Source organism: Dermacentor variabilis, chromosome 4 (genome assembly GCF_050947875.1).
Source record: "Dermacentor variabilis isolate Ectoservices chromosome 4, ASM5094787v1, whole genome shotgun sequence".
Taxonomy (NCBI): domain Eukaryota; kingdom Metazoa; phylum Arthropoda; class Arachnida; order Ixodida; family Ixodidae; genus Dermacentor; species Dermacentor variabilis.
This window is the reverse complement of record NC_134571.1, coordinates 95679450-95705653: the sequence shown is the minus strand read 5'-3', so window position 1 is coordinate 95705653 and position 26204 is coordinate 95679450. Positions and strand designations below refer to the sequence as shown.

The following is a 26204-nucleotide window of genomic DNA, read 5'->3' as shown; positions in this document are numbered from 1 at the left end:
GATGGCAGTGATGATGTGTTAGGACAGTACTGTCCTCACAGGAGGGCCGGCAGGTGATTTAGTCCCTCCAAGCCTTCATTTTCGCAAGGAACGTTCCGCTGCACTTTGTGGAGCACCTGAATGCCTTGGAGAAGGATGTCGGCAAGCTTCACATAAAGCATGTAAAGCTGACAGACATAAAGCTTTCTCGTGCAAGCCAGTGAGAAGTACGGGGCGAGATGCTCACGGCAATCTTGCCTTAGCATTTCTTCTGGATTTCTCAAGCTGACAGGCTGCCGCGGCAGCCATCTCGCAATTTTTTAAGGCCCCTTTTGGGGCCACCAAAGTGATGCCTCGGTGGTGCCCACATATCGCTTGCTACCTGTGACCCCTTTTGCAGTTGTTATAGCAGTGCCATTCTTTAATGCCGACAGCCGCGGCTTGTTATACACAATCAGAGTGCCCAGGAAGCAGCTAAACGAGTGAAGGAAGGAAGGTGGTAGAGGGGCACTGGCCTACCTGCCATTACAGTTTTCTCGCAACAGCTCTGCCATCCCCCTATTTTGATTTTTTCATGCAGCCTGGTTATAACAATTATCAGTTATAACTACGGAGTTTTTATGGCACTTGAATATTGTTATAAGTTTGTTCAACTGTATAACCTAAGCCAAGAAATGTTATTTACTATAAAGCAGAATAATTCAAAAAAGAAATTTAAGTTGACCTCTGATGTTCTCAGGGAAATTTGAAGCCATTTCCATTGTCAAAATGTGGAACTGATTGCGAACTATAGTAGAAAAATGTATGCATGTGCGAGACTATCCCTTAACACAGCAGGAGTTGGCATGCATTTGTATAAGGTGCCTGTTAGAAGCAGAAAATTTTCGTTATTGAAAAGTAGTGAGAAACTAAAACTACCATTGTTAGTGTAGTCTTTCTTTCTTTCTTTCTTTCTTTCTTTCTTTCTTTCTTTCTTTCTTTCTTTCTTTCTTTCTTTCTTTCTTTCATTCTCAGTACTTCTCTTCCATCAGCATGCTCTTTGGTGCTCAAAAAGCACATTGGCATTGGTGTTTCAATTCGTGTGTATGTGATATCAATCTTTGAAAAGTGTGGCATGTTCAAGCATGATATGGTTTATTGCCTGCCAATAGGGAACCTGTAGTGACTGCAATCTTCTACGATACGACGACTGATGAGGATGTGAATCTCAATGCCCTCTTGCTGAAGCGTCTTGAGACCCCCGTGTTACCAGGGCCTGAACAAATCACACGAGTGCGGCTTGGTCACATCGACTCGGAGGGGAATCTCTATGTGCAGCTGCAGGGGTCTGGACTGAGCCGTGTGACTCGTTTCATGGAAGTCGTTGGCAGCCACATTAGGGTGAGGAGCACTGCACGAAAGGAACACGTTGGCAGTAGATCAACCTTGCCATGTGCATAGCAGATGTGCACGGTTTGCTTTGTTGCCGTGGTGATTATGTCTTCGGTGACCCACTTGATGGCTAACACTTTAAACAAGTGATGAGGTGCTTTTTTGTTTCTGGTTTGGTATGGGCGGTATAACTTTGTTGATACGATCCCGTTACATACGATTAATCGGCGCCAGCATTCGCGATAGAGAACATAAAAAGTGACCCAATACAGTTATGCTTCTTTTTTATCGATTGATATGTTCCTGGAAATGCGATCGTCCTGCACCAACATTCAATGTATCACCAATCACCAAACTGCAATTGTGTTTGTTTTCCAGCTGCTAGATCCCATAGCAACAAGAAAAGGCATGTGTAATTGAGAGCAGAAGGCGCCCGCCATGGCAGCTCCCCCGCAGTACTTGCCCACCTGTGTCGTGTGAAAGTGCCGGCACGCACTCAGTTTCCCCTTATGGTACCAGCAAACCTCCTCACAGGTTGTTGGAAGTCCCACCCACAGCTATCGCCGACAACCCTGTTGTGATAAGCGTCTTCAGCTATCTCTTTCACAGCACGTGTGGCATAGTGGGAAGCATATTGCATGCTTTAAATAGGCAATAACCCAAACGGGCTTCCGTTCCCTTCTGCAGGCGATGCGAAGTGAGCATCATGTTTCGCTCTGGAAGCACTGTATTCTGAGGTTGCTCACCAGCTTGATTTCATTTTGGTTTGCCATAGTCTTAAAGCACTATGCAGTAAAAAAACTTCAAAGCATATCTCGGCCTGCTTCGATTCTCACCGAGTGGGCACCTTATCACTTCCTGCCAAAACACCCCACCCGAAAAAGTCGCTGCCCCAGGCCAAATTCGAGAAGCACAAACGTAAGCTTGCTGAAGCTGCAAAAACGACAATGCGCGTCTTAGGCCGCTCGGGCCTTACCAGCTCAGTGCGCATCAGTGTCTTGTCAGCATCTCCCGCAACATTTTACGCACTTCTTCGCATTACATAGATGTCAGCTACAGTTGAGCCTGCCAAATTTTTTTTGTGGCTTCGGATTGTATGTATTCCCAATTAGTGCATTTCTTTTTCTTGTTTCTTTTACCAAAACTGATGAATGACATTCTGCTGTAGCCTTCAGCTTCACAGTATCCTTTTTCCTGTGTATTATGCACTGCAACTAAAATGATTATGCAGTGCGTTAATCAACAGTTGAGGATTTCAGCAGTTCACATGTTTAATGGTGTAGGAGCAAGCGCTGTGCCCATAGTGCAGAAGAACTTTTTCAAACCTCATTGACAAGCTGTGCTAGGGTTTTTTACTTTTATGTTTGATTAGATGATCCACAGCACCAGTGGACCTACATTGTAGATACATAATATGCTAGCGATTGGTAAAACACTGTGCTTAGCTGGTGGAACACAGAAGCTGATTGGCATTGGCTGACATGGTGCAGCAAGATAGTTAATGAAGCCCATATGTTCCTGAGTCTCCAGATGTGTATGCACTGTCTTTATAAATCATTCCCTTTATAGTGTTAGCATTCGGGTTGACTCGGTAGTGTTCACAAGGCCCATTGTTGCAGAAATTGAACTAGCATTGAGCTTGGAGGGATGCTTATGCTTTGATTGACCAGAACTTTGGGTACAAAAAGCATTACTTGTAGACTGAACTGAGAAAATTATCTTGATATGAATAATTCTTGTTTGTACCTTGTATTTCAACAGCATGAAGATGTTGCGACTTGCCTAATTCACATTTCATCTGAAGCCAGGTGGCTAATGATGTGACCTTGTCATTTTTTTTCTTTTTCTGTTGACATGCAGCAAAATAACCACCAACCTGCATCGTCGCTTTGCGAGTCAAAGCTGTACGCCTGCAGGCTGAAAGACTCTGTCACTTTCTATCGAGCCCTTCTCCTCTCTGCAGCACGCACAAAGGATGACAAGGTAGGTGGCATAACTGATGATGGCAATTCACGAAACCTAAATTTAGCAGCATTTGCTTCAGTTGTCGTTAGAACTGCCCAGACAGTGGTGCTCGCTGAGCATTTAATTTGATGCTCGTTTGTGTATAGTGAACATTGAAAATGCTCGTGTGACAGTACTACTGCAGCCTATTACTTTTTTGCTCTGTGTCATGTCTTTTGTAAACATTCATGAGTGAGAAGTTGCAGTTTGTAGAGCATCTGAAATTGCTTTTCTCTTGAAGAACTTCCTCATTTGAGGATTATCAAAAACAGTAGCATTGTGCTAATTTTGGATTTTATTTCTTCCTCTTTCGTCCTGTGTTGGAATGCTAACTTTCTGCCAACAGGTGCTTGTGAGGCTTGTGGACATTGGCAAGGAGACTCTGGTGTCTGCATCAAACCTTTATGAGCTTGACATCTTTGGCGAAAGCTTTGTGAGCTTCCCGCACCAGGTTTGTGCCGTGCATACATCTTCCATCTATAGCATTGTAGCTGTTGAGCAGTACAGCATGTATCATAACCTGAATATGTTTGAGTGCTGCTGTGTGAAGGATGATAGTGTAAAAACACTATGCGCTCACGTGGGCACAATCACACTCTTACCTTCAAAACATGCAAAAAAAACTACATGGTTAGAATTAATGCTAAAACCATGTTGATGCCAGCGCTCTAGTGCAAATCATCTTTCAAGCACGTTTGACTGATGCCACCTGGTCGAACTTCCTTAGAAGGAATGTGACTGTTTGACAGGAAGTGAAGAAGTGTTTCATAGAGGTGTGCAAATACAGTCACCGACCGTTTATTCGGACCTCACGGGGATCGCGGAAATGTCCGAATAAACAGGTGCCCGAAAAACTGATAAAAAAGAAATCCTTCATTTCCATGCACTTATTCGGGCTTGGCAGTAGGCTTGAAGAAATTGTGAATACGCCGTTGCATGCTGTTCAGTTTACATGCAATCAGATCAGCCTGAATCTCGGAGCGGGTCATGTGGTTACGATTGGCAGCTGAAGGCACAGTTACTGCTTGCACAAGCTCCGCGTGCGACGGCAGCAGCACACCTGGTGCATCATCTTCCAACTCGGAGTCATCGTTCAGCGGGGCAGCAGAAACCTGATGAATGATCTTGTCGTCATCGAGATCTGCGCATGTCAGTACAGCTCTGTCAGCATCTGTGAAACTGTAATCCGAGACCGCCTTCATCATAATATTAAATTCGCTGGCAACTCCGCTTTGAGACTGGCCGCCATGGGCTTGCTGCACAATGGCGATTTTTTTCGCCATGACATTGTGGTATATTTAGTACCACGCTTGCCGGCATCCCCAGCGCAGTCTGCGCGGGCCCTGTCAGTGCCATTAGACACTTGACGCGAGGTTTCTGTATGCCGTGTTGGATCACCACAACCTCAACACAGCACACAAAGCAAACGCCACCGTGCCGTCACGCCGACACCAATTGCACAAACTAAAAACGTGGCCTACTCGCAGCTTCGTGCACGAAGAAACAAATCAGCTGCTGGATTGCCTTGACATGGCTTACTAAGCTGATTCCGGAACTGCTGTAGCCACTCTACCGAACCAGCCAGAAACGATGATGATGAGCGGGGATTTGCAGTAGCACCACCTCATGGGGCAGCAAGGAGGCTCAGTTCAATACAAAAATTACATTCAGCAAGTCGAACCATGCACCGGTCAGAGTCAATGGGGGCAACTTGCATCGATCAAGTTGACTCAAGGAGTGTCCGAAAAATGAAACGAGAGGTTGCAAGGTGTCCAAATTTTCAGCATTTATACATTATGGTCTATGAGGAGAATGGTGGTGCCGTGAAGCAGTCAAAATAATCGAGCATGTCCTAATTTTAGGAGTCCGAAAAATCAGTCGGCGACTGTAGTAATTTTCGAGACCAAATCAAATGGGAATAGAATAAGTGCAGAAATTCATCATTACAAGTAATGAAACATTGTTTATTAAAAGCATAGTAGGAGCAAACAAGCTGCTTATTCACATGCTCTGGACTTGTAGGTGAATGCAAATGGTGGTCTAGCCAGTCTGGTGCCTGACTCTCTGAGAGACATAGCATGCTTCACTATGTAACTTCTATATTCAATCTCAAACTCAAACTCAAGTGATTTGCAGCACCGCCATAGGTACGAGGTACACTCGGGCAATATCATTGCGCAGCGTGATATAGTTCCAGATGTAACTGTCTGATTATTTGAAGGACTAATGAGATTTATTTTGGCTTGCTTCGTTGTACATTTTAGCAATACATCGCATGTGCAGCCCTTTACACATGCACGTCGTATATGGCGAATTAACTGTGGCATTAGCTGCCGGCAACTGTAATAGCCACCCTAACCGCAATTACATAGCAATGTGGTAGTGTCCTTATAGCCCGGACCATCTGCTTCTATCCGAATTTGTGCTTGTTACTGCCTTTCTGCTTTGACAGCAAGAAATGAATGCTAAATTCAGTCACCGCTTCATGTCATTGCATGCTCAAGGCCAAGCATCAGGTATGTTTTGTCTTCATTACTGACATCAGATGTTTGTTTTGGCGCTGCTAAGTGGTGCTACACAGGTGGTGCTGCGCCATAAAAGCAGTTTCATTTCCATTTGAAAGATGATGCCATAGCATTAGCACTGGCTATGCATTGTTGATGCAGAACGCTATATAGGCCTAAATGTTCACTGCATCATTAATTTAATGCTCCGCTCTAGTATGTTACGTGGTGACGTTGACTAGCATATGACAAATAGATGCCGAGCATATGATGCGGTGCGGGTGAGCATTTATAAGTTCATTCGCCATTACTACTGGCTAAGGAGGCTGCAAGGAACTGCTGAGAGAGCGTAAAGATGAAGCGAAGCCCCCCTGTCACGTTCAAGTAAATGCAGCTTATGGTTACAACTAAGGATGTGTGAATACTGAACAGTGGATTTCGAATCGAACCAAGGAAGAAAAAGCCAAATATTGAATTGAATACCGTATTTACTCGCATAATGATCGCACTCGCGTAATGATCAAAGTTAGTTTTTTTTTTATTTCCCGTGTAATGATTGCACCCTGAACTTGCCACAGCGATATGTCGTGTGCCAAGTCTAGATCACGCTTTCAATCTGTCGAATGCTACACGAACGACTCTTCAAGACAAACCAAGTGGTCTGCACGCACCAAACATTCTTAAGCAGATGCCCCATTTCATTCCTTTCATCATTTTCCGCACTTTCATGACAAAAAAAAAAAAACACTTGCCTTTATTATGCGTAAGCTTTGTAATGGTTGTGGTCAACAACAACAAAAAAGGCGCCTTTTGATTCTTTTCGTCTGCACTCGTGGGCACATCACAAACTACGAGCGGCAAAGATAGCAGCCACATTTACACTGATATGTTAGACGTGTACCCTATTCATACGCCAACGCTTGTAACACAGCTAAGATATTCGCCCACCCTTAGCGGAAACGTGCCGTATTAGGATAGTAGTGAAGACAAATTCCGCAGTTTCCGCAGCATGCCCACCATGTGTTTCTATGTCATTGGCAGCTAAGCGCGCCCATCTGTTTCTGTACCCTCAAAGTGGACATGGCTACGTTATTGCCGCAAACTTGCCGATATTAACTATATTATTCATTACAGATACAGAAGAAACTGTTCCAATGCACGTAATGTACTCACGAGAAGAAAAAAAATCACATTCGGCGCGTTCGGCTTCCTCCACCGGCCGCCATTTTTATTTTGGTGTCCCGCACTACATACAGCAGCAGCCGCCTATTTGTTGACCTGTTGTCATCCCACAGCAAACGCAAAATGAAAAAAAAAAAATAAATTCTGTTTGCGGGACATTTAACCCGTGTAATGATCGCACCCCCGAATTAGCGTCAATTTTTTTGGACAAGAAAGTGCGATCATTATGCGAGTAAATACGGTATTTAATATATAAGAATTTAACAAAATGGTTAATTCTTGCAAATTTTGACAAGAAAACATGATGCTGCACATACTCAGGAGCCCCATACCATTGCATAGCAAGGATGTAGCCAGCTATAAGGAGGAGGAGGAGGAGGAAGAACTTTATTAAAAACACCCGTCAATGAACGTCAGGAGAGAAATGCTTCTCCCCCGTCGCCCCTAGCCGTCGGCCGGAATACCGTGAGACACAGCAGCAGCAAGGGCTTGACCGATGAGGTCCCGCTGGACGTTGGGGTCTGGGCTGCGGAGCAAAGCCTCCCAGGATTCTAGAGTGCGCGAGCTATCATTCTTAGCCGGACATGTCCACACCATGTGAACCAGATTTGCTGCCTCATCACAGAATTTGCACTTTGACCTGAATACTCCTGGATGCCACTTGCTGTAGAGTACGGGGTTTGGAAAAACCCCCATCTGTAATTTCCTCCACATAACCTCATCTTTCTTGCTGAGCGTTCTGTCCGCTCCCGGGTAAATTTGGCGATTTAGTCTGTAGTATGCTATGATTTCCTGGTATGCGCGCATATCCTCTCTTCTGTTTATAGTTTCGGTGGTTTGGGAGCTTCCGGGGGTCGACCGGTAAGTGAGACCTCGGGCGACCGAATGAGCCTCCTCGTTCCCTCTAAGTCCCTGGTGAGCTGGTGCCCAAACGAGCAGAACAAGCTGCCTGGGTCCTCCTTCCCTGTTTAATATACGGATGGCAGTTTCCGTCACCCTCCCCGAATCGTAATTTCTCACAGCGTTTTTGGAGTCGCTGATGACCACATTTACCCCCCTTTGGCTGAGGGCCAAGGCTATGGCTACTTCCTCAGCTTCAACCGTCTCGACGCCACTGACTGTGCAGCACGCCACCGGTGTTCCGTCTTCTCTAACCGCCACGGCCGCGTGTGCCGCTTTGCTTTCATATTCCGCAGCGTCCGTATATAGGACGTCCTGTCGACAAGTGTATCTAGCTTGTAATGCCTCTGCCCTGTCTTTACGCCTGCCGTCGTGAAAGGCAGGGTTCATGTTTCTGGGTAGCGGAGGTATTTTTATCTTGTCCCTGATATGTCTGGGTATGTCGCCTGAGCGCACTTGCTCATGTTTGGGCTCGTAGCCTAATTTCTCTAGAATTTTCCTGCCTGTTTTAGATCCAAGTAGCCTTTGGTGCTGCGCGGTAACGGCAGCCTCAATCAGTTCCTCGAGAGTGTTCGACACACCCAGCTTCATAAGTTTGCCGGTGGGCGTGTTCGGGGGGAGTCCGAGCGCGACCTTGACACTTTTCCTAATAATGATTTCGAGCTTGTTCCGTTCTACAGAACTGAGCTTGAGGTAGGGTGCCACGTACACTATCCTACTGATTACGAAGGCTTGTGCTAGCCTCAGGAGATTCGCCTCCTTCATCCCAGCGTGCCTGTTCGCTATTCGTCTGATAAGACGACACGTTTGATTTGAACTGGCTTCTAACCTAGCAAGCGTTTCATAATTTTTCCGGTTGGCCTGAATCCTCAGCCCGAGGACGCGGATACTGTCGACCGCAGGGATCTCGGCGCCGTTGACGTACAGGTGTATGCCCGCCTCACGCTTTTGGTGAAGCCGCCGTTTTCCGGGGGGCATCAGGAACAGCACTTCCGACTTTTCGGCCGAACATTTAAGTCCTTTGGGTTTCAGGTACTCCTCGATAATGTCAATTGCATTTTGCAGGGAGCTTTCAATTTGCCCATCACTGCCCTTGTTTATCCAGAGTGTTAAGTCATCCGCGTATATGGTGTGGTTTAGATTCTCAATTTCCCCCAACCGTTCAGGGAGTTTCAACATAGCAATGTTGAAGAGGGTAGGTGATAAAACCGAGCCCTGCGGCGTCCCCACGTTACCCAGGTCAATGCTCTTTATAGATTCTTCCCCTATCTTGAGAGTGGCTTTCCTGTTGGTAAGAAAGTCCTTGATGTAATCGTACACTCTCTTCCCGACATTGAGTGAGTTCAAATTCTCCAAGATGGACGCGTGCCTCACGTTGTCGAATGCCTTTGCCACATCTAACCCCACAATCACTTTCGTGTCTCGCGTTTGCTTATCTATAATTTGGTCTTTGAGCTGCAGCATCACGTCGCATGCCGACAGCTTTGGTCGAAAACCGATCATGGTGTCCGGATACAATCCATTTTCCTCCATGTACCTATTGAGCCGCGTCAGAACAACGTGCTCCATAAGCTTACCCACGCACGAGGTGAGCGATATAGGCCTGAGGTTCTCGAAGCCTAGTTTTTTACCCGGCTTGGGAATGAAAATGAGGTTGGCGAGTTTCCACTCCTGCGGTATCGTCCCCTTCTCCCAGCACTCCTGCATGTACGTTGCGAGGTTGGTGATTGAGCTGTCGTCTAAATTACGGAGCATTTTGTTGCTCACTCTGTCCGGCCCTGCCGCTGACTTAGTCCGTAGCCGATTAATCTCCGCTCTGACCTCAGCCAGGGTGATGGGGGCGTCTAATTCCGAATTCTCTCCCCCTCCGTAGTCCGGGAGGGGTTCAGGTCCAGCGGGATTGATGTACCTATTCCTAACTACTTCTAAGAGTTCCTTCTTAGTGCCATCAAACTGATGTGCCATTCTTTCCAGCTGTTGTTTGGACGCTGACTTTGTGCTATCCGGATCTAAGAGGTGGCGAAGAAGTCGCCACGTCCCCGCGGTACTCATATTCCTCTCCATCTGATCGCAGACGTTCCCCCAATTTTGCTTCGTGAGCGTGATTGCGTGCTCTTCAATTTCCTTGTTTAAAGCCGCTATCTGTTTCCTGATGTTTCGATCCCATCTCTTCTGTTGAAGTCGGTCCTCCAGCCTTTTCTTTTTCCTCCAGAGATTAACTAATCTCCTGTCTACCGCTTCGCTGTCCCCCTCAGTTTCCACCACTTCGGTGGCCTCTTTAACAGTGCGCACTACGCCATCGCTCCACTCTGCAATATTAGAGATGGGAGCCGGGTCTCCCCTGAGTGCCCTGAAAGAGTCCCAATTTACGGCCTCCACCCTCCTTTTCCGGGAGGTTGTCGGGCCTCCTTCTACCACCACTTCTATGATTGTGTGATCGCTGCCTAAGTCTTCGTTTGTATTGCACCACGTGGCTTTAGTGCCGTTCCCCGTCAAGGTGAGATCGGGTGTCGTATCACACGCGACACTATTTCCCTTCCTCGTAGGCTGCATCGGGTCGGTTATTAAATCCAGATTATGAGTTTGTATGTCGTCCCACAATTTCCTACCTTTGATCGAAGTCTGCTTATATCCCCATGCCGTGTGGTGAGCGTTAAAGTCCCCCACGATCAACAGCGGGTTGTTCTTAATTTTACGTAGCGTCGTCGCGAAGAGATCCCCGAAGTCGCATTTTCTTTGTCTGGGAGAGCTGTACACATTTAATACAAACAAGCTACAGTCTTTCTTTCTTCGCGGTATCAGTTCTACGAGGACGTGGTCGATTTGTGCATTCCCGGTGTCATGCTGCACCGCCGTGACGTTGCGCCTGATTAGGGCGGCCACCTGCGTGCTTTCGCCTTCGCCTAGATAGGATTTGTACCCCGACAATTTTGCCTTCCTGCCGCATTCCTGTAGTGCAATTAGCTCCGGTCGATCCCCGTTCCTCAGGAATTCCTGTAGGACCGCACGCTTGCGCGTGAAGCCTCTACAGTTCCATTGCCAAACGGTGTTTTTACTGGATCTGTGAGCCATGACTGCCAACTAGCTGAGTTCCTAATACTTGCTGGGTGAGCTGCTCATATGCCCGGTCTCTCTTCGCAAATTCTGCCTTAAGTTCTTCAGTGAGTTTGTTATCCCTCTGATGCAGTCGCTCTGTGAGATTGTTATCTCGCTGATGCAACTGCTGTGTCAGATTTTGGAACATCCCCAACATGCGTTCCTCGAAGGCCTTGCGCCATTCATCGTCCTGACCAGACTTGGTCTCAAATTTTTCCTCCAGTTTCGCTATCTTAATGTCTATCACTGCCTCTATGTCCTTATCTATCACGTGCTTCTCCATTTCCTTCGCCCTCTTTTTAGCAGGAGGCGGAGACGCTATCTGCTCATCTGATCCTTCTGTATTTGGCTTTTGCGACACTTGCAGTTGTTTAACATGTGCTGAATTAGGCTTAAGCGCTATCTTAAGCTCCTCCATTTGCCTATTAATGGCGGCTAGCTGTTCTTTAAGCATGCGATTCTCTTCCTTAATCTGAAACATTTCCTCATCGCGTTTATCCTGGGAGGCCCTGCCTGCCCAACCCACCTTTCTGTTCGGAGACGTGGATCTCGCTGGATTGTTGACGTCAGCGCTGCCGGAGGTCCCCGTATTCCCGCGCCCGGCCTTCTGTTGCGTCTCCCCTTCCTGCCGTTGCGGCAGTCGCGGAAAGGAATCCGACCTCCCTCTCGACATGCTCCGCTGTCTTGACGGACTCCTGGATCTGCCTTGATTCTTTTCCCATCTGCTCCTTCCTACTTCAGCCTCCTTCGCCTTCCGCTCTTCCTCCTCCAAGCGCAGCTTGGCCTGCCATTGCCTCTTCTTTATGGTATAAGGGGTCCTGAAAGCTTCCTTGCATTGCCGGTCTGCCGTTAAATGACCTTTGCCGCACAACTTACACTTGGGCTTACATGCGTGATCCTCAGGTGGAGACGTCATTCCGCATCCCCGACATTGAACTTGTTCGCTGACACATACGTCCGATCTGTGTCCTAGCTCACCACACTGGTAGCACACCTCGTAGCGTTTCTTGTAGAGCACACACTTCAGAGGTACGCCATAACAGTACATCCACCTCGGCACTGTCTCGTTTTTGAAGGTGACGATTGCCGAGCTGGAGTTGCCCATCTTCCTGACTCCAAGTATCGGCGGGTTCCTCGGGTTACCGAAGGCCTCAGTCAGTTCCTCTATTGTCAATCTCGGGTCGATGCCGTGCACCACACCCCGCCCGTTGTCTTCGTGCGGAGCAAGGTACGCCGTGACTTCGTAGTCCTTGTTTTCTATCTTGATAGACTTAACCTTGGTCACCTTCCAGACAGTGTCCATGTCTGGGGTGCTGAAAATCAGGGTGCCTTGCTTGTCGTTAACAATAAGCACGTCCTTTTCTTGTCCCTTAACCCAGGGAATTTGCGCTGCCATGCGCACCGCCGCACTCAGCCTGGTAGTCGGAACTTTTGCGAGCGCCAGCCCGTTCTTCGGCCGAAGGATGATCTTGTAGTCGTTCGGCGGTAATCGCGGAAGGTGCGACGCAATTGAACGCTCCGCGATCTTCTGTCCCAGCTGCTTATACGCGGCGTTCGCCGCTGCCGCCTTCTTGCCTTCCCCGAACGCGGTTCCGCGTTCCGTCCGCTCGCCGTTGTTTTGGCTTTCTCGCCGTTCGCCTCTCGCAAGGTCCTGCAGCTCCTTGACATGTTTTCCCACTTTCGTGATCCAATCCGCTGTTCTCAGTTCTTCGGGGGTAATTTCTGTACCCTCTACGGTGACCTCCATGGTCCTCGTGCCTCCACAGCGGGGTTCCGAAGCGGGTGCCGGGGGCTTCGGCTGCCGCCGAGCCGCCGCGTTTGTTCAACGCTAGCTTTACCCTTAGCTAGGTGGGAGACGCGGTCGACATAAAAGTGGCCGTAAAACATCCAAAAGTCCACTTACAGTCATAAAATTGTAATCCAGGTGATCCTTGGGTCTTCCGATAGGCGATCACATCACTTATTTCTATAAATCGGCACTGTTTCCACCAGACAAAGCAACTTTCCACGGAGCCGACTTGAACCACGTCCGCACTCCCTGGCCCCCTGGCGGCTCTCCTAGCCAGCTATAAGTAACATAAATATTGTTGCAGTGTATTTGGACAGGACCATGCATGCAAGAGGAAGTAATAGACTGTCTCCCAGAGCTGCAACCTTTCTACCAGGCTGCGCAATTAGCTTTTCCCCATGTACATAGTTGTAAATACACTGGTGCATCGAGCTTCTTCTTTGTAACAATATCAAGATATACAGTACAGTATATTAAATTATCTTATTAAAATCTTAATACAGGAAACTTCAAATTTGTATGCCACTACTGACTAAAGCTCAGTTCTAGTGTATAAACGTCTGGGGAGTATCTCTTTATCAATAGGATGTCTGTTAATAGAATGAACTGCTCTTTTCCCTCTGAAGCTAAAGAATTAGTGATGCTGTAATGAATACCAATGAGGTTCTCAGTTCGTATAGTGGACCTGTGTTTCATGGCAATCATTTATTGCATAGAAAGTTCTGCTTTCCAGTTTTTTCTGCAAAATACAAAAGAGTTTTTCCATATCACGGCAGCTAGGTTATCGTAGGGCCAATCTGCACAACAGACAAAATCGCACACTGTGCATCACATGGCTCGGTCACCGCTCTGCTTGTAGCCATCGTTGGTGCTGTGCGGGTCGACTGTTGTCGCTGTCAATGTTAAAGAACAGCCATCTTTTATTGTCAGGTTTGGTGGGATTTGTCACCTGTCAGACTCTGAACTCAAGAAGGTTGCGGCAAGATTACACCCCCCCCCTCCCCCAACTTTTTTTTTTTTTCCGGTCAATCTGCCATTTGTGCAAATCTATGCAGCCGGGTCATCTACGCACTAGTCGCATGACACTTTCGTGCCTCCGTGTAAATCTAAGCATAGTCTTGTGTCAGGTTGCTTGACACTATAAAGAGACCGACGCGCCTCTGTGAACAGCGTCGGGAACAAGAGATGGCACCACACGGTGTGTCGCAATGATGGCGGCTGTGAACACGTTTGTTGCCATCCTGTGCACTCGCCTTCGTTTGTGAGCCGGTTTGGTGGCTTTCTGAGTATTGTGCAGCTTCTGTGAATAGATCTGCATTGATTCGGCACCAAATTGTAACTTTAGATGCTGGCGCCTCATAAAGCAGTGCCGATTCAGCCTTATGGCCTAGGCCATGACAAACAGTTCGCCTCTGGCCAATGTTTTAATGGGCTCTAAGCTGCCGCGGAATGTGCAACACTAATATGGTTGTACAGGTGCCTCATGCATGATCGTCCAAGCTCATGTGTATGGGTTAGATTTGCAGCAGTTAATTGAAGCAGCGTTATTAAGTTCTTTTGCTGTGTATCCAACAGGAACGGCATGCCTTGCGGCGGCTAATCAATCCTATGTTTGGACTTGCTTTCGCACTTTCCAAAATACCCGCTGCTTTTGTTGCCGTTCCCTCTGTCCACATCACATTATTATTTCAATCAGTTCTGTCGACCTGAACGAAGTTCGTACCAACAGAGGTGGTGCTTTCCCGCGAATTGCAGCATTCAGGCACTGTGTGTGATCTCTGCACCAGGTTGACACAGTGGAGCGTATGCACTCGGGCAGAAGTATTTGCAGATACAAAATCTGCGACTGTGTCAGCTAGCGTGGCCCATCTGCATCATGCTCGGCGCTCCTTGTGCCGGAAACAATGAAGCGAGGCCTTCATTTGCGTAGCAACACGCATGAGGGGCCCCGTGGCGCACGCAACATTCGGCACTGTATGGGTCTCCATACCGAATAGGTATTTGAAAAATTGAACTGTACATAATAGGTTTGTGAGTTGTAATATTTGAACAGTCGCTATGTGATTCGATTTGTGGATCAAATTATTTGAGCCGTTATTATTTGATTCAGTGATATTCGAATATTCACACACCTCTAGTTACAACAACAAAACATTTGTTATGTCAATCTACCAAATGTAGACAGTGGCAGGGCAGATGACTCAGTGCAGATAAACACATCTTCAGCAGTGTTAGGCCTTCCTTTAAGCTAAAATGTCCTGTAGCTTCCACAGTGCTGCAAGGAACTACTGAGATAGCATATACAGTAGAACCTCGTTGACATGTTCCCATTACATACGTTTTCCTGGCGCCAACGTTTCCAATCGAGAACGCAAAAAATGACCCAATAGAGTAATGCTCATTTTTTACTGGTTCATGCGTTCCAGGAAAATTCTTTACACTTCCTGTAGTTTCTGCGGTGCAGAAAGGAATAATGTCTGCACATAACTTAGTCTTTCAAAATGTTTCTTTATACACTGTGTCAGAAAGGCAGGCACATTTTGTTCAATTTATTTTATTTATCTCATTCATCATCCATCATCTTCTTCATTTTTCAACCTGCACTGCAGGCCACTTTGGTTAATGGGAGGCCTCCATGACTTGGAATATTCTGCTGCTGCTGTCCTGGGAGAACAATATATAATTGGCACAGATAAAATTTATGAAAAATAGGGGTATTATCGCTGATGCGTGTGGGAAGTTTAACCCTTTTTCTGTCGCTGTGACGAGTACAGTTGTCACGGTAATTTGTACCAATATAGCCGATAACAACTGTGGATGTATTAAGGCCACATTTCAGTAAATCTCAGGGAAATTCCGTACACTTGCTGTAATTTCCTATGGAATGAAAAGGGTTGATGCATGTATGTAAATTTTCTTGTTGCTAGTACAGGAAAAGAGAAAATGGGTGTGTAGAGAAACAAGGAGCTTTTATTACATATATTTATTTCATTTCTCTCCTGCTCTCCTTTCTCCTTCAATCTGCGCTGTAGGCCTCTATGACGAGACTTCCATCACAGAAGTGGGTTAGAGGAATATGGGTTATAGAGAGAAACAAATCATGGACAAAACCCATCTTGTTAAAACTGTGCAATTTACGGAGTTCTTGAGATAGTGCAGCCGACCGCTTTTGTCAAAGACCAAACACATGGGTGAAGTCTTGACCACGCATCATCAGAGTCTGTTGTTTTCACCTGGTACGAAGTGCACGGTGAGCCGGCGATGGACATTCCTCACAATGTTAGTTTTGCTGGTCTGATCAACACTGTACTGGGAGAAGCTTCAATCAGCCACGATGTACTTGTGCAAGCAGGATCAGTGAAAATGAATCTTCAGCTCAAGATCAAAAATAATGTACAGCGCAAAGGACTAGACGACATACACAGCGCTGACTTCGATGTCGTCTATCGCTGTCCTTGTCCTTTGCGCTGTACGTTATTTTTGATCATGAATTACCAGCTAGCCCAAGCAACTACCCTAGTTCAGCTCGAGACACTGAGCATGAACTTGTTCTGAAACTCGTATACTGTGACAGTCTCAAATGCCGAGATGAGCATGGTCTTGACTGTAATGAAACAATAGCAACAGCACATAATGCAACAAAGGGAAGTAATGGAATGTTTGGCCAAGTCATCAAATCAAGAAAATCCAACACGAAATATAGTAAAGCCGGACATGTTTGAAGGAGACTCGTAATGTGCACATTATTGGCTGTGGTTTATTGAGTACACCTGTTTCAAGAATAGGTGGAACTCCGACGAAGATTTTGAATATGTGCCGGTTATTGCCAAGAAATGATACAATGTGCAAATTATGAATCAGGCTCCAACACATTGGGATGACAATGTAGTGCCCAGAGACAATTTACGAACAGAAGATGCTCTTCAGGTGCCTAGCATAACAAAGGCTAATTTCTAACTAGGAGGACATCAAGACTCAGAGCTCATCTGAATAATGTATATGTCCACAGATAAAAAGATGTGGCTGAAGAAGCAAGAAATGTTGGACTCTGGTATTATCCGGCTTCCTTCGGTACCCTCATTTGCTTCTCCAATAACTACATTGCATTTAAAGAAGACTGAAAATGGTTTCCTCTGTGCAGACTGCTGGGCTCTTAATCATAAAACAGAATTTATACATTATCTAATGCTGAGGATCTACAACATCATTGATGTCGCTGAGGGCTGCCATTGTTTTTCCCAAGTAGACCTCTGCAAGTGTTTTTGCAGGTCCTGCCGAGTGAAGAAATGAAAAACACTGCGTTTTTTTTTTTACTTGTTTAAATGCAACAACCTACCATTCAGTTGAAAAAACTTCTTTGTGTGGTTCCTGAAGACGATGACTAAAATACCGAAACCTTACTTTGCCACGTACTGCAGTGTATACATTGAGGGCACCATATTCAAAGGAGGGGCACCACAATCACCTTTCAATAGTTCTTCGCCCTCAGCCTTGCTCAACATAGTCAACTTCTAAGAAAGTGCCTTCTTTCATAATAAAATAATATTTCTCAGAAAAAGAGTGTTCGATGGACATACTAAAACCACTAAAGATTCCACGAAAGAAATTTTCAAACTGGTAAATCTTCATGACCTACACTTCCTGCATGTTTTTCTCGGCCTTTATATGTATAATCCATTATATATGCAGGAAGAACAATGCGTTTTGCGCATTTAACCCTGAAAAACATACCTTTTTAATCCAGGAGTGTGAAGGTGCCTGTTATGAGCTGTTAAATTTAGTATATTGTCAGACCCTATTTTATGAATACATAAATTTTCTCTATTCTTTGTGGTGAACGCGGCTTAACGCTATGCTGCCATTGCAGATCTGTACCAGAAACACTCAAGATGAGCGAATCAACAGATACACCACATGGTTGGGTACTACAGCTCGCTGAAATTTGCTGAAATCAATTACTTGACCATAGAAAAAGAAGCTCTGACCATCTTTAATAGCTGCTCAATATTTTCGTATTTGCCTGGAAGGTAACAAATTCATGCTATTCACTGTTAATTAAGGACTGAATCGCCTTCCTAGCAGGGCCCAACCAGATGGGTAAAGTATCTTCAACAATTCAACTTCGTAATTTCATAACGTCCTGGCCTGCTTCGCACTGACGCAGACGCACCATCTAAGTTACTTGTAGATGAGGCAAGCGAGCATGTAAAAGGAATCAATCACATTAAGCTGTGTGGGGAGGTACATAAGAACTTGCGTTTATCAATGAAAAATATGTACCACCCACCATGTTTCTGAGATTCATCTGTAAAACAACAATCCTGGATCAGGTGGACATGACAGCTTCTGGCACACACATAATAAATTAGTCATGAGGTTTACATGGCTAGGCATGAAAAACAACAAAAGCAATTGCATCTGAACAGGTTACCACTGCCAGGTGAACAAAGTTAAGTAATTGACAACCAATATGACAACCCCAGAATATTCAAGTGTCTTGTTCGAAGTCATTCATTTGGACTTTGCAGAGCTCAAAAAGATGGGAAAGTAGTCAGATGAATGTGGTATTTTCATCTGTCCATAGATGAGTGCACAAGGATGATTTTGGCTAAAGCTCGAAAACACCAACCTTGTTATTGCTCTTTTCAAATCTAATTAAACACTAATATGTTAGCTTGTTAGGTTGTGGCAACAGGCCAGCTTTCTGGAGTATCAAGTTGGCACAAGATCACAGGATAACGATAAAATATTATTCTGCATACCAGATATTAAACAATACCTTAAGATGTATCTGGACATTAAAGGCAGTTGGAAATGCTGCCTCGAGGTTGCTGGGAAACATAGCAACTGATCGTATGCCAGTGGTTTAGGCTGCAGTCCTCATTTCTCAGCCTTCTAGAAAATATCAAGCCTAGTGAAGCCAAGAATAATCCCCATATTCAGAAATGCATCTTAGCTTGATTGGCGTGTTCACGACAGGCATAATTCATATCAAGTCAAGCATGGGCTTCCAGCTAAAATGCATTTCTGAGTATGGGGGTAAGTGTTGAAAAACAGGAGATCTACAAACAGCCAATCAAGAAAAACTTCGATAAGGCACACCAGTGAGGTACTGCACATACAAACGAGGGCTATGTTCTTGTAAGGAAAAGAGTTGTACCTTCAAATGGTAAATTTTATGGACTGTCCCAAGTGGTTGAGCCCACATTTAAGAATGGGATCTTGAAGAATGACTGATACACCAAATCCTCAGGCCAAACAGTGTGCCTCTATTCGCAACATATTCAATATTACACCGGGAGGGGGGTGTCTTGAAAAGAAGTCTGGGAGAGTGAAGCAATCTGCGCTAGACAAATGACAGAAGAAGAAAAAAGATGGGAAAATGGAGGAAGAAGTGAAAAAATAGAGACAAAATGGTGGATCACACCCGGTAATATTAAAGGGGCTTTAACCACCTTTTATCCAAGTCGAGAAATGCATTTGAATTTAAAGGAGCTCTGAACCACTTTTTGTCGAAGTGCAGAAATGCATTTGAAGTTAGAACAGTCTATTTCAGAAGTACTGTGCCACAACAAGTACTTCAATGTATTCAGCAGAAACCGAGTTATTGGCAATCAAACACCACCCCATTTGCGTTGCTTCTGCTCCTTCATCAATGCCTTGCACTGCGAAGTCTACGGCGTAGCGTGGCACGCCCATCATGCTTCGCCCACTAAAGATAATCTTGGCGCATAGTTAAAATTTGATTTTGGGCGTTCACGTAGAAGCCGCTACTTCCACTTCTGTCACCTACAACACACCAATCTTGGTGGCTATCCCTCAGATTACAGTTCACGGTGTCTCATCCCTTTGTTGTGCTACAGTGTACTAGGTAGCTGTATGTGTGGCTATTCTTGCACATTTCCTTTTGCACTTATCTCTACGACAATTACATGATTTCTGGGGGTTGAACAAACTTCATCTTCATGTTTGCTCCTGTGAGTAGGTCAGTACTGCACACATTGCCAAAGCAATGGATGCCGCATTCCGGACTTGCATAGAAAGGATTCCCAACGTAACCAGCTTCAGCCATTATGGTGACACACCTCAAGGATGTGAAATTCTCGAAGCAGGTGGCCTGTTCAACGGATGTTGGCACTTGGGCCTTGAGTCACATCACCAAAGATACTAATCAGAGCACGCTGTTGTCCTCAGCAAGCTGGCTCATCACTGCACCCCGCAGCCATCAGAGACTACATGCAACTGTAGTGGCTATGTGCTCGACAGGACTGGAGGGCTCACATTTCTAGTCTGGCCATGCTATGTGGGGCGGACCAGCTTTGTCCTACAACAGCTTGATTGATGGATAGTAAGCACATCCAAATTGTGCATTTTGTGCAATGGCTCAATACGAAACGAAGTCTACCAAGGCTTCTAGCCAGGATCAGCCAGGAGTGAGCATGCACCTGCAAGCTTACTGCAAGTTTTGCATGGTTCGAAGCTCGTTGAGTGTTCAAAACTAATTGAAATTAGCAAGACCCAATGGCTGCGACACTGACAAGCAGTGTAGCCAAATTTTCATTCCTATGCTGGAGGGCAGGGCCAAGGATTAGCAGATGATAGTATGATAGTCGTACTTCCAGAATTGGGCAATTCTTATAAAAATTCAGAACATTGATTTTTGCTTACTTCAGCCTGTTTATTAAACTGCGAGAATAAATACACACAATAACAGTAGGAAGAAGTGCACTGATCCAAACAGCCTTTTTTTGATTGGTACCAAATATTGGCCAATAGCAGCCGTGTATGCTAATATACTATATGGCAAAATATGGCAGCCCCAAAGAGAGTGAGGAGAAGGCGTTTTTTGAATAGAGAATGCTTGAGAAAAAGGTGACCTCACGCTCTGCTTGTGAGCTCCATGAGTTGCACAGGACTGCAAAATTTGGCTTAGATGTTCACAGCAATATGTGCTTTCTGCAAACTTTGTTTTTTCACCAAGCCCAAGGGGTTGTTCAGGACCCTTTTAAGATTGTCTTTCATATAGCTGTTCTTGTGGGGAACACTAGAGCTATTAGTACATCTATCACAAGCTTAGTGGCATGCTTTTGTATAGATATTGCATTCTCTGTATTTTGACAATATATAATGTGCTGTCAGTGCTTTTTTTTCAAAGACGTTTTTTCGCCTTTTTGTTGTTTCTGCATCTGCATTGAATTTGTGCATTCATCAGCCTATTGGTTAAAGGAAATTGAATACTGTTTCGTTCATGCTTGTTGCCTACATGTTGCAATGCAATGCAGGCCATCATCTGTCGCCTAGCAGATGTTGCACCCGGTCTTTGGACGTTGAAGGCTACATCTCTTCTGAGGGAGATGGTTCCTTCGGACCTTGATCTGCTGCTCAAGGTGTGCCATCATTCCTCAATTTTTCACTTTTGTTTGGCCTTCGGCATCAGCCTTGAGCAACCCATCACTGCTTTATTATGTGTGACTGCAAAAATGCCTCAATGTAACGAGTGAAACAGAGTACTCAGTCTGTTCCTCATTGAAGATTTTATACATTTTATTACAGTTAACAAAGTAATTTTACATTGCAGTTTCAATTTAATGAAGCCACTGTACATCACATGCATATACATGTGCCCTGGTAATGAGATAGAGAGAAACAGGCAGGCATGTATTTCTGCATTACTAGCAAGTGAAACAGGCCTCTGCATAACACTTTCAGCTTTTGTAAAACGTATAGCTTAATCTTTTAAATTTTTATTTTTCTATCGTGGAAATGTAGACAAAGTATGTGGGGTCTCTAGAATGCAGAGATCACTTGCTTTATGGTCTGTGTTTTGTGACCAGCACAGAGGTGAGTTTTATTACCGACATCTTGAACCATACATGGCTCATATACTCTTGAGAACACCTGTGTGTTGAAAATAAACTTCAAGGTAACCAGAAACAAAGTGTGAAACTGTAAAGGTATGTTGGCACTGGACGGAGTGCTTTGCGCTGCAGGGTTCTTTAAATGCTTCTAACTGTTGCACAGTTTTGCAGGCTATTGTTTTTCAGATCGTTCTAGGTTCAGAGTTCAGCTACATTACATTAAAATCTTGCATCGCAGTTATCCGAGCCAAAATGTATATGCATTTTGTAGTGTACAGCATATGCAAGAAGCAAAAGTTTGAAGTATGGGAAGATCTTGCACCATAGGCTGTGACCATTTTCTTTGAAGGCTTAAGTTGTATTTTTAATTGGCTTCAATTAACCAAAAATTTCAGTGAAGTTTAATATTTTTGTATTTTCTGTTCCTGCATTCAGGTTGTTAGGCCTGCAAAGGATGGCTCTGAACCACTGGTGGCCATGTTCAAACGCATTGGGCCAAACAACGAACTCGTGTCTGTCAACACATCGCTGGCAGTGGCTTTGGAGTCTTCAAAGTGAGCCCAATAAGAAATTTGACGACTGAAATGCAGATCAAAGTTCCGACTGGCTTCATGCCTACCTGAAAGCAGTTTTTTTTATTTTGCACTTGTTTTGAGATATTAATAGAGGAACAGCTCTCCAAGTTACTGCTGTTGGACTGATTCTATGAAAACGTTTGAGCGTAACACCATGAAAAACGCATATGGCAACACAAGATATGCACATGGCAACACGAGATAAGAACATATGTAGCTACAGTTGAACCTCATTGTAACAGTGCGCCTCAATTTAGCTAAATTCACAATTAATCTTTTTCATTTTTAAATGCATAGTAAGATTCACAATCTTATTGTAAAATGCCAAGTTTATTTTTCATTCACACTTGATTTAGGGCAAAACTAATTTCAAAAGAATACAAAAACAGATGCTGACTGAATTCTCAGACTGATATTTTGGACGTGTCGCTTATTCAAGCCCACCCGCAGCAGCAATACCAACTTATGGTGTGGATGTATAGCAGCAACTGAAGTTCTGGCTGCCAGTACATGAATACTCAACATTTCTGTCTGTGGCGCAGGTCATTTTTGCTGTGACTGCAGCTCATGCTGCCTGTTTGTAGCGTCCTTACAGAACAAAATCAGTGAATCAATAAACAATCCACATGTTGAGTAACAAATTTTGGTATTTTTTGGCATTTACTGTAATATTTTTCATAGTCTGAAGTTGGCAGGCCTGTATGTATCTTTTGTCCTAGATTCAACTTAACAAAGGTCTTCTGCATCATATGCATACATAAGCGAATGCAATGCCCCGCTTAGGTGCCTTTGCCACATGGAGGGCAGAAAAACCAGGAGAAAATATAGTCATATCTCAGTTTAATGAACATGGGTGTAGCGAACTAAACTTAAAATTTGGTTGGACATGCTTTGTTTCAGTGAGTACGGTTACACCTCGATACAACAAACTTCATTATAATGAAATTCTCTATATGACGAAGTATTTACCTTTCGCAACCTCTTGTCCATAGAACACCATCTATTTAGAAGCTCAATTTAACGAAGTGTGTTTGTATGCGATTTCAATGTAACGAAATTTTGCTTCTGCCGCAAGGGAATGCGCAGACAATAAATGGAAACTTCCGTGGACGCAGATGGTCAAATGGTTGAATTACAAGTGACTGCTTGCAAACCACCCCTTAAATCGCGCTAGGCCACAAGAACAACAAGAGTGATTGCCAAAGTGGAGCCGCATCATGTTCCGTATAAAGTCCAAGTGCGATAAGATAATATCATGCCCTGCGCACTTTCTGCTTTAGGTGTGAGTGAAAGCATGGGAGGGAGGGACAAGAAAGATGGTGACTTCTCGAGTGTCACCTTCTCGCGCAAGCAAAGGGAACAGGGAGAGAGGGGAATGAGCTCGTGGTAACCCAATCAAGCGTGCGTGATTGGCGAGGGAGGGGGGGGGGTGGGGCATTAGTTGACGCGTGTCTAGGCCGTGGCTGCGCATAGCTGTAAGCACGGCTGAATGCATATGCATCTGCGCACCCTGCTTTAAAGGTAATCGGCCCCGTGTGCAATGAGTGGGTGTGCCGAGAGGATGTGGCATCATGTAAGCTGTCTTACAAAGCGTTTAGTATTGGAAGTTGTGTAATCTCGAATTTCGGCGACCCGTTGTAGCGAGAGGCAGATGAAGCATTCAGTCTCCGCTGCTAGAGCTTTTCATGATAGTGTTGTCTCAGTGCGGGCAGTGCTATTAGCCGCGGGGGCGGAGTGCACCGAGAAGCATGGCCAGCTTTTGCTTAATTCGCATCTCTGAATCCCAAATTTATCAAAATGAGTTGTTTTCTCATTGAAATTTCCTTTTTTCAATTGCCTGATAATTCGGAAAATTCTGCGGTCCCTTTCTGTGTAAGAAAAATCGATTGGCGACTGTACTTATTTGCATAAAAGGTCGAATTTCAGTACTAGGAAATTTCGATATAAAGAAGCAAATTGCCGATTTTACCTACTTCGTTATATAGATTTTTAACTGTATTCTTCTGTAATAGTGAAACCAAAAATGCTAGATGGGAGGCAATATTGGTTAAAGCGAAATGAATATTTGTTCGCTCACAGCTCAAGGTATGCATTCTAATTGCAAGAATATCGAATACCCAGAGACTTGCAATGGCACATTCTGCATGTGGGTACATGTTTTGGCTGGTGGCTGGACGTTTCTGCACCCAGCTAGTCGACGAGCTGATCCCATTGGATTGTACCAGTCGCATAACTGTGTATTAATGACTGTGTCAAGCGTGTGTTTGTAACTTGGAATTTTTAAGTACCACAATATAGGATATAATGAAGATATTATTTTAATGTTGTATGTGAATTAGCCATAGTGAGCTGGGACTGTTTCATGTCACAGTCTTGATTGAAATGCAGTCTTAAAGGATGAAAAGCCACAGAGTAAAATTTCCAGTGTGTGGGAAGGAGCCTTTTGTTACTGCTGGTGGCGCTGACATTGTTTTTCCCAATGTGACCAGTGCGTTGCAAACACATCTAATTCTAATGTTGTGCTTGTAAGCTGCCTTATGGCCGCACTTCACCCATAAAGGTTAAAGTACTGAGAAAGACTAATATATTTTGGTATTGACAGAGGCCTGTGTGATCTGCGTTGCTTTTACAAAGATGTTCTGTTCTGCACATGCTTCTCCTAAATTCTAACGATGCACCCATGCAAGTTCTGTCATTTCAAGGGGCTGAAACTTGGAACACTTTATCACTGTGCTTTTTCATATTTGTTTGCATTAATGCTCTATATTAGTCTTTTGCACAATTTTGTAGTTTGCTTTATAGTTGATGGAGATCAATTATTGCCATGTTGTACTGAACTCAGGCTTGGTTGCAAAAGAATGAACTACACATTGAGTGTCGGAACTGAGCTGACATGAAGTTATTTGAGTTCTTACTGTAGCGTGGGAGTCATTTGCCGACTGCAGGAGGCCTCAAGCCTTTGTCGAACCTTTCCCCCATTTTTCATGCCCTAGGAAAGGTTCCACAACCATGTTGACAAATTTTGTTGAAGCATGTCGCTACAGTGAGACAAAAAAATCTCAAAATTTCTGCTTAATTTTGATGCCAAGCTACTAAAATTTTTACTGGAGCTTTTAAGTGAATTTTTAGTAATTTAGGCGTTCTGGGACAGTGCAATATAGCTGAAGTGGCAGAAATCACCTTCCGAAACATTTCACGTTTATCTAATGTTCATGCAGGTGAGGAATAAATGGTGAAGTTGGTGGATTTATCAGCGCGGCATATGTACAGGACTGATATTCTTTACTGATATGCTTGCATAGCAACGGACAATGACAGATGAAATTCTGCGTTTACCTTCAGATTGTGAGGTAACAAACACAGCATGATTCAAATGAACATGAGTTATCTGATCTACTTATCACCAAAAGGGACTTGGTTCACATTATACCTGCAAATTTTCTAGTATTCGGCGCTCGTAGAAAAAAGAGCTATATTCTGCGATATGCACTTGGCTGTCACTTGCACCCCTTGATATACACCCAAAAGCTCCGTGCAGTATTGTGTCCAAAAGTCATGAAAAAAGGAAGCAGTATGTCCAGACTGGTGCGAACGAGCCCTGCTGCTCCGATATCTATGCCTTTCTAGAGTCAGTCTGCCTTATCATATACCTACTGTGTTTCACTATAAAGTCATTGCAATAGGTTTTTGTAAACTTATTGACTGCTATGCTTGCAAATATTTGCCAATAGAACATACTTAGTGAATGTGCTGAACATGTAGTGTTATGGCCCATTCATATAAATCAAGCAAAAAAAAAAGGTATTCATTTTGTCAGCACAATGTGAATTTGGTAAAGGCCACCATGCTGCGAAGGACAGTATGAAGACTACTGATGTGAAAGCAACCATTGGGCTTCATCACCGCCACAGCGCTCACGCATCGTACAGCCAGTTTTGGCCGCTTA

The 26204-nt window shown here is 44.6% G+C and overlaps 1 protein-coding gene across 3 annotated transcripts in view; it reads left to right on the top strand.

The window, feature by feature from the left end:
* LOC142579535 (tudor domain-containing protein 7B-like) overlaps positions 1-26204 on the top strand; it is a 116451-nt gene that overhangs the window by 45188 nt on the left and 45059 nt on the right. For all 3 annotated transcript variants that reach the window (XM_075689856.1, XM_075689857.1, XM_075689858.1), the window contains exons 15-19: positions 1131-1359; positions 3211-3333; positions 3701-3805; positions 21108-21212; positions 22119-22237. In XM_075689856.1, the coding sequence (XP_075545971.1) occupies positions 1131-1359; positions 3211-3333; positions 3701-3805; positions 21108-21212; positions 22119-22237 (681 nt within the window). The remainder of the gene's footprint in view (positions 1-1130; positions 1360-3210; positions 3334-3700; positions 3806-21107; positions 21213-22118; positions 22238-26204) is intronic.